General features: G+C 41.9%; 1 protein-coding gene across 4 annotated transcripts in view; it reads right to left on the bottom strand.

Annotated features, from left to right (window-relative positions):
* The window catches only part of SYNE2 (spectrin repeat containing nuclear envelope protein 2), a 174,761-nt gene that overhangs the window by 146,001 nt on the left and 14,968 nt on the right, over positions 1-13,792 (bottom strand). For all 4 annotated transcript variants that reach the window (XM_085061147.1, XM_085061143.1, XM_085061144.1 and 1 more), the window contains exons 2-5: positions 11,062-11,177; positions 1,464-1,525; positions 418-513; positions 72-149 (exon numbers count right to left, since the gene is read on the bottom strand). In XM_085061147.1, coding sequence (XP_084917273.1) covers positions 72-149; positions 418-513; positions 1,464-1,525; positions 11,062-11,140 — 315 coding nt within the window. In that variant the 5' untranslated portion in view covers positions 11,141-11,177. The remainder of the gene's footprint in view (positions 1-71; positions 150-417; positions 514-1,463; positions 1,526-11,061; positions 11,178-13,792) is intronic.

Below are 13,792 nucleotides of genomic sequence, written 5' to 3'. Positions count from 1 at the left end.
TCATTGTTAACAAAGAAAATGTTCCACCAGCTAAACTGGCTTTAGTTGTGAGTTTTGAAGTTAATACTCACTGATCTGCTCTTTAAAAATGTCAAAGCATTTTCTATATTACTTCTACACTGGAAGGTATTAAATCCTTTTTCCCGTGGCTGCAAAGAAAAAGAACAGGTTATATATTCAACTGTAAAAATTAATTTTATTCTATATTTTGGTAAGGGAAGTCCTGCAAAGGTTCATAAATTACTTTGGATCAACTTACTTCAATGTGTTTCAGAGTCAGTGGTATAAAAATAAGTTACTTGAAACTAACTCTGTGACTCCAGAGGGATGATTCATATGGTTGCAATTAGGCATATCCAGAAATCTTTGCTGGATTTGACAAAGGATTGAGGTAATATTTTTATTACTCTCTCTTACCAGATGTTGACCTGAAAGCACTTCCAACAGATCCAGAAGCAAATGTCCTTGCTGTATGTCTGTGTACAGGTCTGAGACAGCATAAGGAGGGGTATGCTGCAAGATAAATGTCAATCTTTTGTCATTTTGAATTCAATGCACTACAAAACATCACAGACTTGTTAAATAATGTTTAGCATTCTTTATTTTTTAATTAAGATGGAATAAAAACCTTGCATCTAAACAGCCACATCCTGCTTCTTCTAACCCATTATTATGTTGGTGTCTTACTCCCCCTTGTCCTGCCTCTGTGTTTTGAAAGGGTAATTTTAGGTCTCAATTTCAAGCATTCACATTTTTCAAGGAGGTCTGAGGCAAAAGAAAAAAAATTAGGAAAGCAAAAGCTAAACAAGGCAGTTAATTCATATTTTGAGATCTTAATCAATATTAAGGACAAATTTGACTACAGAGCTGCATAGCTAAACTTCTTTTCACCCACACAACACAAACTTATCATGAGCTCAGCAGCTTCTGCTCAAGGAGGGACCAAAACAGGATTTTTTTTTCTTAATTTTTTTTTTTTAACCTGAGCAAGTCAGAGCCCCAGCACATGCTGCAGGAGCTGTTTTCTGAGAGCTTAAAGAGAACCTACACTACTGTGTGGTTTGTCTTAATACCTACCAGTCACTCAGGTCATCTCATTAAACTCATGTTCTTGGATTGCATAATAGAATAACACTTACCTAATCATAGTAAAACCAACTGTAAACTCAGAAACTCATAAAACCCTGAGACATGTGCCTCAATCCACCACAAGTTTTACCACATGAGTAAGGAAGAGTGACATCTACATACAAACCACCTCATACAAATGTCCTTGGACATGCCCCGGTACAGTGCTGTGGCATTCATTAAAAAAGTGCTTCTCAGGGCTATTTTTTTCATCCAGTGCCTAAAAAAACTTGTACTAATTTTATTTATTCCTAAAAAATTCAGCAATCTCCAAACAGCATTATCTGAATCAAAAAGGCAAAGAGCGTGTCTTGGCAAAAGAATCTCTTACTTACCTTTGCCAATATTGAATTTATCCAACTAGTAAAGGTTTTCTTCTGTGTAAACTCTCGCTGGACTGGGAAATAAAAAAAAAAAAAAGCAAAAACATTTAATGGAAAGAATTATCAGGTTTTATTTCTCTTTCTCAAAAAGACACATGGCATCCATCTCAAACCCAAGGTCCGTTCTTCCAGATATTAGGCTACAATTTAATATCAATTTTTCCCAAGTCTTATTTTACAGCAGATATTTTCTTGCTTGCTCAGTTGATACTGCAAAGACCTCTACAATCATCAAGCATAACCTACAGGATGCAGAGAATAACTAATGAAGGCTTTCTCAGAAGATCAGCAAACACAAAGAGTGATGTGAACACATAATTCCACAGAGAAACATGTCTAAAATAGCTCTGTCCATTCCTAAATGTTCCTTGAAAGACTCAGGGCCGTTATCAGCATAAGACATGTCTTGGAAGTTGGGAAAAGCCACGCATTAAACTGGATGCAGACTCAAGTTAGGTGATAAATGCACACGTGGAGGTGAAGCCCCACAATGAGAAGTCTCTGCTCACTGAAAGGCTGGAGAGAGTTATGAGGCTGTCATGGGGAAATACACCCTCTAACTGTGTCCCTCCCAGTGCTGGGCCCTCCTTGGGGTGTGCAGATTATTAATCCAGCCAGAAAGGAGCACACAGGGTGTTAATACAGACAGGAGGAACAGGGAAGTGCTTGAACTCAAGCTGCAGCAGTGAAATGGAGCTCAAAGCGTGAGTTGGTGACACAGAGATGCAGCCTGTACAAGGTCCCTCACAGTGGCTCAGTGAGCAACGACCAGGAGTTGCGGTGGGGAGACAAGGAGTTGGTTAAGGCCATGTTTCAAAAACCACAGTATTTAAACTGTTTCTCACACCTGCCTGAGAGCAGCGGAGATGGAGAAAAGTCCAGTTCCCCCAGACGGTGAAGCAGAGGGTGACCAGCAGAACTGGAGCAGAGCAGCTCCCCAGACCCAGCCCTGGCAGGGGCAGTGTATTACCCATTTCCCAGCTCATGCTCCCTCCCAGAAAACCACTCCATTTCCAAGCCACACCACAAAACTCGTACCTCCCTAGGGGCTGGATGTCTGTACACAGATCTCAGGTGACAGACAGAGGTGCTGGTCCCTGAGATGATGGACTCACATGCCACCAGCAGCCATCCAAAACCTCGTGAGAGACAGCCTGAACACAAACTGCTTTTTCTCTCTCTTTCCAAGCAGCCTTGACTGCAAGCATTGGGGCTGGCTTCCCAAAAAAGGCTTGCATGGAGAAACAAATCTGGGAGACAGGGTGGGAACAGACCATCCCTTCTGCCTCTGAAAGCATGCGCTTGCTCAAAAAATTAATTGAAGGCAAGCTTGACATTGTAAGTCAAGTGCAAGACTTCTCAGCAATAGATATGTATGTTTTGGTAGGCTGGGCAGGATGAAGGATACCAAAAATACCAAGCCCTCAGGGGAAAATAAAAAAATGTTGACTGTTCTGCCCATGAAAGTGAAAATGCCACTCGCAGAAAAATGTCCCACACTTAACTACATTCTGGGAATTTGCAACCATAAACGCCAGCCATGGGGTCTGTTCATGATCCAAGAGAGCCCAAAGGAGGTTCTGCAGAGCTTCATCAGCTCATGGAACACAGATATTCGCTTGAGGACAACCCAGGCTCCTGCTCCTCACCCCACAGGCCACCTTCTGCCTCACTGGGCTGGTAAGCAGCAACAAAAACATTCGTGTTACGTGCGTGGAGCACTGCTTTGCATCCTGGAGTGAAGGCATCTTTCAACAGCTCTCCTCTAACCTGCAACACCACCATCCTGTCAGAGCACGAAGCAGTTGGTTTCTCCTGCATGCTGGATTGTTTTAGGATTCTTTCTAAGCATCACAGAGATTTCCCTCAACAGTAAGATAAGGATGATCTTAAACAACGCAATGACAAAATGGGGTTTTGTTTGGAAAACAGAAAGTGCAAGCATGACACACAGACCAAACAACGCTGCAACGCCTGCAAGGAGGACAAAAATAGCACGGAGATACTGCCTTCGTGTTAGCACAGGAGCCAGCCACACCCTTGGGCTGAACACCCTGTGGGAGCCATTCCAATTACCCAACGAGCAATTATTGAGTCGCTGCACTCCATTTTATCCGGCAGGCAAGGCTGGCACTGCTAGCACTTGAACACGGATAGAGAGCAAATATTGACTGCTCTGCCTGACGCCAGGGACTCCTGCAGCTGCAGCTCTTGCCAAACACACACTACTGCCACTGAGTGCAAGAGCTTGCATTCGGGGTTGCTTGCAGATGGTTAGGATGAGACACTTGGCCTTGTTTTGGTTGGCATCCATATTAAAATGCTAAAATAGGGGCTAGATACTGCATTGATTCACATGGGCAGCTCTCAGGTGAATGTCTCACCTGGTGAAAGTACAAGGTGCTTATTTCACTGCACACACCTAAGAGCACCTTAAACCTTCCACAAGCTCCTAAATGCAACCCACTGGGCTGCCTGCCAAGCAGCTGCTGCTTCAGCTGCAATGTGCCTTATTCTCCTACCCAAACAAATAATAATAATAGAATCTCCCCCTGAATTAATAACAGAACTCCATGCTTGCCAGTATTTCCCCAGCTTGTAGGGCAGCAGTCAGTGTTTCCATGGAGGCCACACCACACACACTCAGTACAGATGTGCTCCTGGCACAGTTGTATTGCAATTTTCAGGCTGAGTGTGTTTTCCCTCCCAGTTCCCCTCCGACACTGCTGCTGCTCAGAGGCACTAATGATTTAATCAAGCTCTCCAATTCTTATCTCCCCCACGTGGTTAATTAATACGGATTTTTATTTTTATGAGGGTGAATGGATTCTTTGTTAGGCCTTTTTGTAGGAGTCTAACTGACCTTGGTTTTTCTCTTGCCCTAGTTTTCAAAACGTCACTGACCTAGAATAAAAAAAGCTATAAAAAACCCCCCCAAACCCTGATCATTCCCTTTACTTTGGGTCAAAACTCACTAAGCTAAAAAGTGGATCTGAGAGAACAGAGTAAGAACCTGGTAATCTGAAAATATCCAAAATCTATCACATTTCATCCTGTGTTAACAACTCTTTAGGGAGGAATAATACATTCAAGCAACGTGTCACGTAGGATAGCCAAAAATCAATACACACTGCTGGACAATGACTGTTTTATTCAGTAATGAGCTACCAACAAGTGCTACAAACCAGGCTGATCATTAAGAGCACAGGGACATGGCAGGGACCACGTGAACTCTCCCAGGGGGGAGAGGAGAGCAGCAGCACTGCCAGCCACTGTTTTACTCTCAGCCTTCCTTTAACAGTGATGCAGGAAAAACAAGACTTAAAACTAGTCTCCTCTCCCCTGCTGGCTTTCTTGCCTCCCTTCCTGAGGTGGGGGAATGGCAGGGAAAGCATCACCTCCTCCTTTGGCAGGGAGATGGGGGAAGCAAATCATGGCAGAGCAGATGTAGCCTGTCCATCCACACTCATCAAAAAACAGTCACAAAACAGCAAAGAGGATTTCTTCTGTCACAAGGACTTGTGTATTACTGCCAGTAAACAATTTACAACTGTATGGCTTCTTTCTTAAAAAAAAATAAAATTAAGCAATCATTTGAAATTAATGAGCACAAGCCTGCCTGTCATCTTCTCCTCTCTGTTTCACCAGAAGGAATTACCTTTTGTGTATGATATTTTTATAACTTCCTTTCAGCACTGAGGTCAGCTGAGGCTATGTCTACAGCAGCAGGCAGGGAGGTCATCAGGAACAGCTCAGGAGAGCTGGGGTTCACAATGTAGTGTATCCATCACATGTGCAGGGACAAAGGGCTAACTGTAACCTCAGTGCCCACACACAGCCACAGCAACTTCTTTATTTTAGTTTCATCCAAAATAACCATTTCCACACTCCCTGACAGCCCAGCAAAATGAACCAAAGGATGGGTAGCAGGGATAAGAGGGAGAGCTCCTTCAAGACAGCACTGCTGGTATGAGCTAATACACCAAGCAAGTACATTCTTTAAATGTTTGGAACCATCAGAAAAACCATTAAGTACTTGCCAATGCAGGGAGAGAGTGAGCAATTAACCCTGAAGCCCTTTGTATATTCCCTTCCCTTCCACCCAGCAACAGTTTCATGTTCTGCAGACAGGAAAGCAGGGAGAAGAGTTATTTCCAGCATTTATGTTCAGTAACATGGTGTTAAGCAATTAAAAGCAAACACAGAATTTTTTGTCAAGATTGAGAAGTTTATCCAAAGTCCAATGAAGATGAGGAAAATACTTCTACAGACAGGAATGGGTCTTTTCAAATCCCAGCGTTATATAAGTATTAACTAAATCACTACATCAGTGAAGCAAGTGGAAACTTTCTGCACTCTTCCTTTCAACCTCCTTTTCCTTTTTAAAGCAAATTGTCCAATTTACCAAAAGTGCTGCTAACTCAGGAAGTGTACTCATATCAAGCTTTGCCCTCCTGACTTTTTTAAGCCCTTTTGCTGTTCTCACTGTCGGGATGCTGAAGCCTCCCTGCTCTGATTCACCACTGTCTTCACTGCCACCACGGCTCATAAAGTGATGTTTAATACTCAGGGGCACAGGCAGGCTGCAGATTAAATTCTTAAAGGTACCAAGTCACATCATTTAGATATCAACATACTTTTAAAGATAAGGGCTTAAGTGGCTTTTCTGACATTTTAAAGAAAATGCACAGTGAAGCAGGGATCTGACTGTAGTGGCCTGCAGTGCTCTTTACAGGTGCCTCGGGAGCCATCCACTTCTTTGGCATTTTAATTCCAGTTTTTAACCAGTTATGCACCAGATAATGCCTTTAACAAATTGAAATTTACCTGGCAGGGAACACTTTTACGCAACTATACAATCTATTTTTCACATCAGCCATGTGAAGCAGACAAAAATACCCACGACTGAATTTTTTTAAGGCAGTGTCATGTGTCAGTTGCCTCTCCAGTGCCATCAGCCCTGTCACATGCCATGAAGCCCTGCAGTTAAGGGAACTGCAGAGCAGCTCCTCACCCCAACAGCATAAACCAGAAATAAATTTCTGTGCAGCTCCTACAGCTTTTCAGTTTGTAAAAGTCACCTTTGTAAAATTGTAATAAACATTTAATGGACTTTATTTGATCATTCCAGTTAAAGGAAAAAAGTGTAGCTGTAATTAGCAAGTGGCCCCAACAGACGAGACATATAGTTTAAAAAAAAAGCTGGGTAAGAACTAGTAGTCTACCTCACCTCTGGATGAATTAAGAGGGTCACAAAAAGAAATCTGCCTTTACTCAGAGATGAGTACAATCTACCACAAGCTGCACAACAAAACCCATCCACACATATGTCTGGTATTTTCAATTTCACTGGAAGAGAAATCATTCATAAAGGATTAGATGTAACTGCGTGAAAATAGTATCATTCATTTTTATCACTAAACTCTCTTCAAAAACAGTTTTCTTCCAAAACTCTCTTCAGCTTTAGCAGCCACATTCCTATATTATCATACTTTTGATTACATTAATAAACAGTAACATGCACACAAATTAATAAGTGGAGCCAAAAATTAGGACCCCTGCAGTTAATTAAACAGTGAAAGAATAAGTACATGCCCCAAACTCCAAGAGCTAAAACACACTCTCTTGTGTTTGAATTAGCTCAGCAAGCATGAAAAGGGAAAACAGAGTTCTGCACAGGCTTGGTAGGAAGTGCCACACAGGGTCTTTTGCTATCCTAGGGAAGACAGGGGAAGGATTTGTGTATGGGACAGAAAACAGAGGTTGAATGCTCGCACAGGTAAAGGGATTTACATTCCAAAAGCAAAAAACAATCCCACTCCAGAGTGCCACAAACCCTGCTGAGTTCCTGCTGCAGCCACCCATCACAAGCAGCCGCGCATTCCCCTCGCTGCAATCCCACCCTCCTGCTCACAGCAATGCATGGCTGCATCTCCAGCAGCTCCCAAAGCACTGCCAGGAGGCCTTTCTCTTACCAAGGAGGTGACATGCCTCCTCATCTCAGGCAGCCAAAGGCAATTCTGGATGTTGACTGTGCCTCTTCAACTGACAGAAGGCGAGCAGCAGGCTGGACCCATCTCTGGGGCCAGCCCGTAACGCAGTGATGATGGGAGGGAAACACGGGAGGAGGAGACACAGGACAGGGATCCTGCTTTATTCCTCCCTTGCTCACTGCCAGCCAAGCCCTGAGCTCCTGCCTGCTCCATCCTACACCAGAAGTAACTTTAGCTTCAAAGTTTCAAAGATGGTCCACGGTGCAATGAAACATCTCCCTGTCAAGCATCCTCTGTTCACCAAAATGTTTGAAGATTGCCTAGCAGGAGAAATCCTTTCCTTAAGTATTCCCCCACTGGATATACCATTACAGGTCCAACTCCAGGCTTTCCACCTGCAGTTATACTGGGCTGTGCAAGGACACAAAGCAAGTCTGCAGCTGCTGTAAGCTGTGCTGCATCAGAAAACTCTGAGGAAGCAGAGAGGTGCTGAAGGAAAGGGCACAGATAATGTTGATCTTAATCTGATTTAATTTTGTTGCAACATCTGGAACAGAGGGAAGGAAAAAAGAAAATAAAAGAAGCCTGCCAGTTCCTGACATCATGCATTTTCATAGCAATTTCCATTTTCTTGGCAGGGAGGGAAGGGGTAACTATTACTCTCATCTGGATGCCTTGAAAACTAGTAAAGGTTAAAGAGCAATACATAAATCTGAACATATCCATGTTATACAAGTTTATATTCTTGCAGCATTTTGCTTCAGCCTCATGATTTTGTGACTAGCTTCACCATTTGAAAATGTCTGGAGATGGGAGCATTAAAAAACATATTGCTATCATTTCTTTATCTCTTTTCTTCATGTTTTGCAAGCTTCATTAACTCTCCTTAAAGTAATTACCTGACAAGAAAGACACACTGAGAACAAAGTTACATTTTTACCTATTTTCCAGTGAAGTTCTTTATGGCATCTTCCAGGCCAAAGACTATTAAGGAAAGCGAATGCTCACCCTTGAACACACTTCTACCTAAAAACCCACTAACAAGCTTTTACACTATTAACCAACTAGCCATAAATTAACAGGAATGCCATAATAATTAGAGCTACTAAATAGTAAACTCCTCACTAATTACTTAAAGGAGATTGTTCTTTCCCTCTTTTTTCCTTCTTTTTTTTTTCCCAAAAGTGCTGTCCTCACAGACAATTTAACTTAAATCACAGTAAAACATACCTAAGATAACATACCTACACATGGTAGGGAAAGGGGAAAAAAGGAAAGCTAATGATTTTGTTAAATTTTTTAGGCATAAACTTCACAAATTTATATAAACAAACCAACCAACACATTAAGTTGATCTTGCCCTAATTAACCAGACAAGACAAGTGCTCCTATCCCCACTGGATGCCTTTCAGGAATAACGGAAGGTTGAATCCCATAGAAATAAAAAGTAGATTAAAATATATCTAGACTACATCCAGACTAGAGCTCACTCCTGCTTTTTCTTTCTGCACCATTTATGCATGTCTCCTGTTACGCTGTGTATTACACAATGCTGGACATATTCTTTAAAGCTATATCCTAGCAATTTGAAAAGCAGATCATAAATATCACACCTATCTGCAGTCACACAAAATGTAAGCTGCTTCTCTGATAGTTACAAGCAGCTATTTCTTGAATCTGGTATTTCTCCAACATTTCCCAAGGTAGACCTGAAGATTTAAAGCAATCAACGTCTCCGGCTGCTTCGCAAATCTCATCTCAAGATTCCTATTAATGGAGAAACCTGTTTCCTTGAGTGACCTTATTCTTCTTATTTGACCTTTGCTACCACAGATCTGTGGGCAGAGCTGCTAATGGTCCCTATATGTCATGTCAGGGAGAGAGTCCTTGGTGTTTGCTCACAGCTGTATTGCCATTTGCTTGTTTGACCCTGAGCAGACGCTGCAGCGCCACAGCTCTGCACACAGAACGTGTCACTACCATTTGCTGTGTCTTCAATCACTACAAAAAATTGCTCATGTCACTTCTAAGGGATGTCTCCGGATGTTTTACAACAGGCAGGCACAGACAGCTTGAGCACAAGATTTGCAGTGTGCTCATTTCAGCATAATCTAAGAGCTCGATTTATTACAGCAAAGAAATACAGTCATTTCTATTTTACTAAGCAGGGCTCCTTCAATGAGATATTGACCAAAAAATTCAACTGTTGTTCAACACAAACACCAACCTGACTTGTCAGGAAAAAAAAAAATTGAAAGTAAAACCCTGTCCTAAAATGGCATATAACTTTAAATCTGCCTTAAAGCTAGAGTGTTTTCCAAATCTGTTTCACAACAACAACAACCACCCCAGCCTTTCTACCCAAGGCTGAGTTTGACTGGCACAACAAATGTGTGTCTGACAAGCTGTGCCTAGTGCAAAAGTCAGACTAGCTCCTGTCTGCTAAGAGTTTTTGCATGTTTTCCTGAAAATGCAATACTGAGGCAAAATGGAAGAGAATTCCCCATTAAAGATGCTCGGCTTTAGATCACTATTAACACCCACTCATCAAAACACATGGCTTCAACAACAGTATTAGTGCAAATATGGATCACAGAAGTGACTTGGCAGAATATTCTTTTGCACCATCTGTTTTCAACATATTTGCTCTCAACTAAGCACCATAGAAATTTCACTGCAAGGGAGTTAAAAGGAAATAGCTCTGTGGAAACATGAGTTAGCCCATCCATTCAAGAATAACCAGGCTCTAAACACACCAAAAGCAAGCTTTTCAGCAGGGCTAGTCCTGCTGCCTGGACTAGACTCCTTGATAGCCACCATGAATATGTTCACAGCACAGCCAACCTTCACAGAACATTCTTATAGAAGGAAATTCAACATGTGAGTCAGGAAGACCCAAAAGTACTGAAAGGCCAGGTTGGATGCATTCATCATCACTTAACTGTCCAGGTAGAAGGCATTAAACTGAAACAATTAAAAATTAGCCACTGAGAGCTTCCTTAAGGAGTTATTACTCATGACAAGTAAGGATGAAGCACTCTGACCCATAAGAAATTTGTTTAGAAGCCACAAAAATTATCCCCACTTGCAGGGGATATAGTAGTTAAAAACATAAAAATGAATAAAATAAAATAGCACTGTAGTCAATAGCTTCATTAAGACAGCTCAATGCAATCACCTAATTGTCAGTAAACTGAAAACAAGAAAACTAATGAACTTGCCTGTTCTCATGCTGGTGGCTCCTTTGAAAACAGTTTACAGTAACATGTATTCTGAGTAACAAAGCATAAGAATCACTGAGCACATCAGTACCAAAAAAGGCAACAGATGTGAAAATACCCCAAGAAAGTACTACACGAGCTTATCTTTCATTTTCCTGCTGAAGCCTCTCTCATGAAACACAAACATCTGTAAAGAAGCACAGACATGAACTAACTACACTCACCACAACCCTAGTTTAAACAGGTTTCTCAGAATTCCCTTCCACTTGTACACACAGCTACAGATTTTGGACAAAAATCTAAATTAAAAAGGCACAGAAAACGACAGTGACTTACCTTGCAGCGTTAGATGGAGATCATCTATTTCAGAGGAAGCCTGCTCCTCTGTTGATGCAGATGACTGCTGTGATGCCATATTGAATTCGATGGAGATTCTTTAATCAATTTCCAAACTGAAATGATATATAAAAAAAAGAAGAAAATCAGTATGGTTTTACATAAAAATTGATGATGCTCAATGATGATGCAGCACCAAGATATGTATTTTGTTTTGGTTTTTCTGCCCTTGGTCAGCTATTTCTTTAGTTTATACAGAATAAAGTAACTGTTCCTACTCTGGGAACCCAAGCTTTGGTCCTTTAACTCTTTTCTAACAGTGGCCAGCAGCTCCCCACGCAATACAAACCAGGGATCCCAGTGGGTCTTGCCATGAAAACAAAAGCACCAGGATCAGGGCAATTCAAACACCATTGCTTTCTTTGAGAAAGCCAAGGTAACAAAGGCTCACAGTGCCTTCTGCACACTTATAGCTGCCAAACCTCATTTTTTAAAATCCTTGTACCTTTCAGATCTCCCTTCCTGCCTGGATAATTGCTGCAGAACGGAAACAATTCAGGCAGAATCTGCAAAGATTAAGGTGAAATGAAAAAGCAGCAGTTATCATACGAGAATCAACACAACTGCTGTCTCCTCAATCCCCATGAAGGACTTTGTTTTGCCAACTCCTTCATTTTCCTCTCCCTGGATACCTACCCTATCTCTAATGCAACTTTGGAAAACAGTATGTTTTATCTTTCTTTAAAAACTACCAGTGTTCCCTCTTCTGCAGTAATGTTCAATTTGCCACTGTAGGAAGAACTGGATGTTTAAGATAGAGACTAATTTTTATCAAGAACCCAGAAGTTAAACAAATTTAAAAAGAAAGTAAGCTGAAAATTACATAAGGGCTCACTCTCAAACAAGCTTTGCTACCTAAACAACTGTAACCTTTTCACCAGAAGCATTAGGATTTCCACACCATATATTAATAACTCATCCACCAAGTATATGTCAAAATAAAGGGCGTGAATAGATGAGTCAGGAAATACAACATTAAGGAATGCCAGAGAAATTCTTACATCCATTCCCTTGTGCACATGAATCATGAGGCAGCCTTTGTTTACTCCTCTCCATACTATTTTTCCTTACTCCCTGTCTCCCTCACTGAGCAGAAAGGAGAACATGCATTTCACGAGGAGCTCTTCAATATTTTACTTTCCTCACCCTGAACAATGTGTGTCCTTGTGTTTTATCTAAGAGCTGCTCTGATGACAGGATTATTGAGTTCCTCACAAGATTTTCTATGGTGCTCACCACCCTGGCATCTGAGCACTTCACAAACATCAATCAATTCACATTAAGAGCATCTATGTGAGACATGGGGTTATTGCCCACATTTAGAATCACAGAGTGCTTTGGGCTGGAAGGGACCATCAGTCCAACCCCCCTGCCACAGAACATCACTTTACTGATGACAAGCAAAGGCACAGAGAGAAAAAAAACAACAAAAAGTCTCTGGATTCCCAGGGAAATAGATATTAGCTCATATGGCTGAAGCACTGATTCCAACTGCTGCAGTGACTGTGCAGCACTTCTGCAAGTCACCAGCAACTTACAGCTGCAACTCAAGGCAGCAGATTCAAGGAAGGGAATTCTAGCTGGGGCAGGTAAAGGTGAGACCTATCTGAATAATCAAAGAAAAACATATTTTACGAGAGTTTGGCTTGCTTAGCTAGCAAAAATAGGAGGAGAAGGACTACTTTGATCTTTGGCTGGCACAAGAACATGGTTTAAACAAGCCAAGCCTTGAGGTGAGGATGGAAATCATAAGATGTCTAAATTACCCAAGAAAGACAACAAAATGCTGGGCAGCACAAACAAGAGCATCAGCAGCAAAGACAGAGAAGTCATCATCCCACTCTGCTCAGCACTTGTCAGGACACCTGGAATACTGGGTGCAGTTTGGGACCATGCTGTCGGAAATATTACAGGGACAAGCTGCAGAGAGAAGAGCACAAAGATCACCAGAAGACTGGGAGGCCTGTGTGGGGAAATGGCTGAGAAAACTGGGGTTGCAGAGCCTTGAGAAATGCAGGCTGAGGGGAGATCTTATTGTCACGTTCCAGTATTTAAAGGGTGCCCACAGAGAGGATGGAGACTCCCTTTTTACAAGGAGTCCCATGGAAAAAATAAAGGATAGTGGGTACAAGTTACTGTTAGGGAGATTTCAATCAGACACAGGAGGAAAATTTTTCACAGACTCACTTATTGGATTAATCTCCCCAGGCAAGTGGTGGATTCCACAACATTGGCACTGTTGTGACTTGACTGGGCAGGATGCTGTGCCACCTTGTCTGGACCATGCTTTTAGCACAGAATCTTGGACCAGATGGTCCTTGAGGTCCCTTCCAACCTGGAATTCTATAATTCTATGATAAGTACTGGCCTCTTACAGGAACTGAGGATGCGCAAGGGCTGAGCAAGAGTCCAGTGCTCACAGCAATGCTGCCCATGCCCAAGGCAAGACAATCTTTCCTGCAAAACTCCCTCCTTTTTTCTCTCAAGATTAAGCAATACAAACCCAAAGTCTGAAAATCCAAAATGTCAGGCAGCCTTAATATCTTTTAGGTATTGAGTTTGATTTTTTGATCACTACCTTAAAGGTTATGACAAATGAGTCAAGTGGGAGGTATGTAAGTAAACTCCCAAGCAGTGTAAACATACATATCTGTTCAAAGCATCCAAAACT

Source organism: Lichenostomus cassidix, chromosome 5 (genome assembly GCF_008360975.1).
Source record: "Lichenostomus cassidix isolate B80296 chromosome 5, HeHo_3.0, whole genome shotgun sequence".
In the NCBI taxonomy this organism is placed as follows: domain Eukaryota; kingdom Metazoa; phylum Chordata; class Aves; order Passeriformes; family Meliphagidae; genus Lichenostomus; species Lichenostomus cassidix.
The sequence above is the reverse complement of the archived record's forward strand: the minus strand, read 5'-3'. Positions and strand labels throughout refer to the sequence as shown.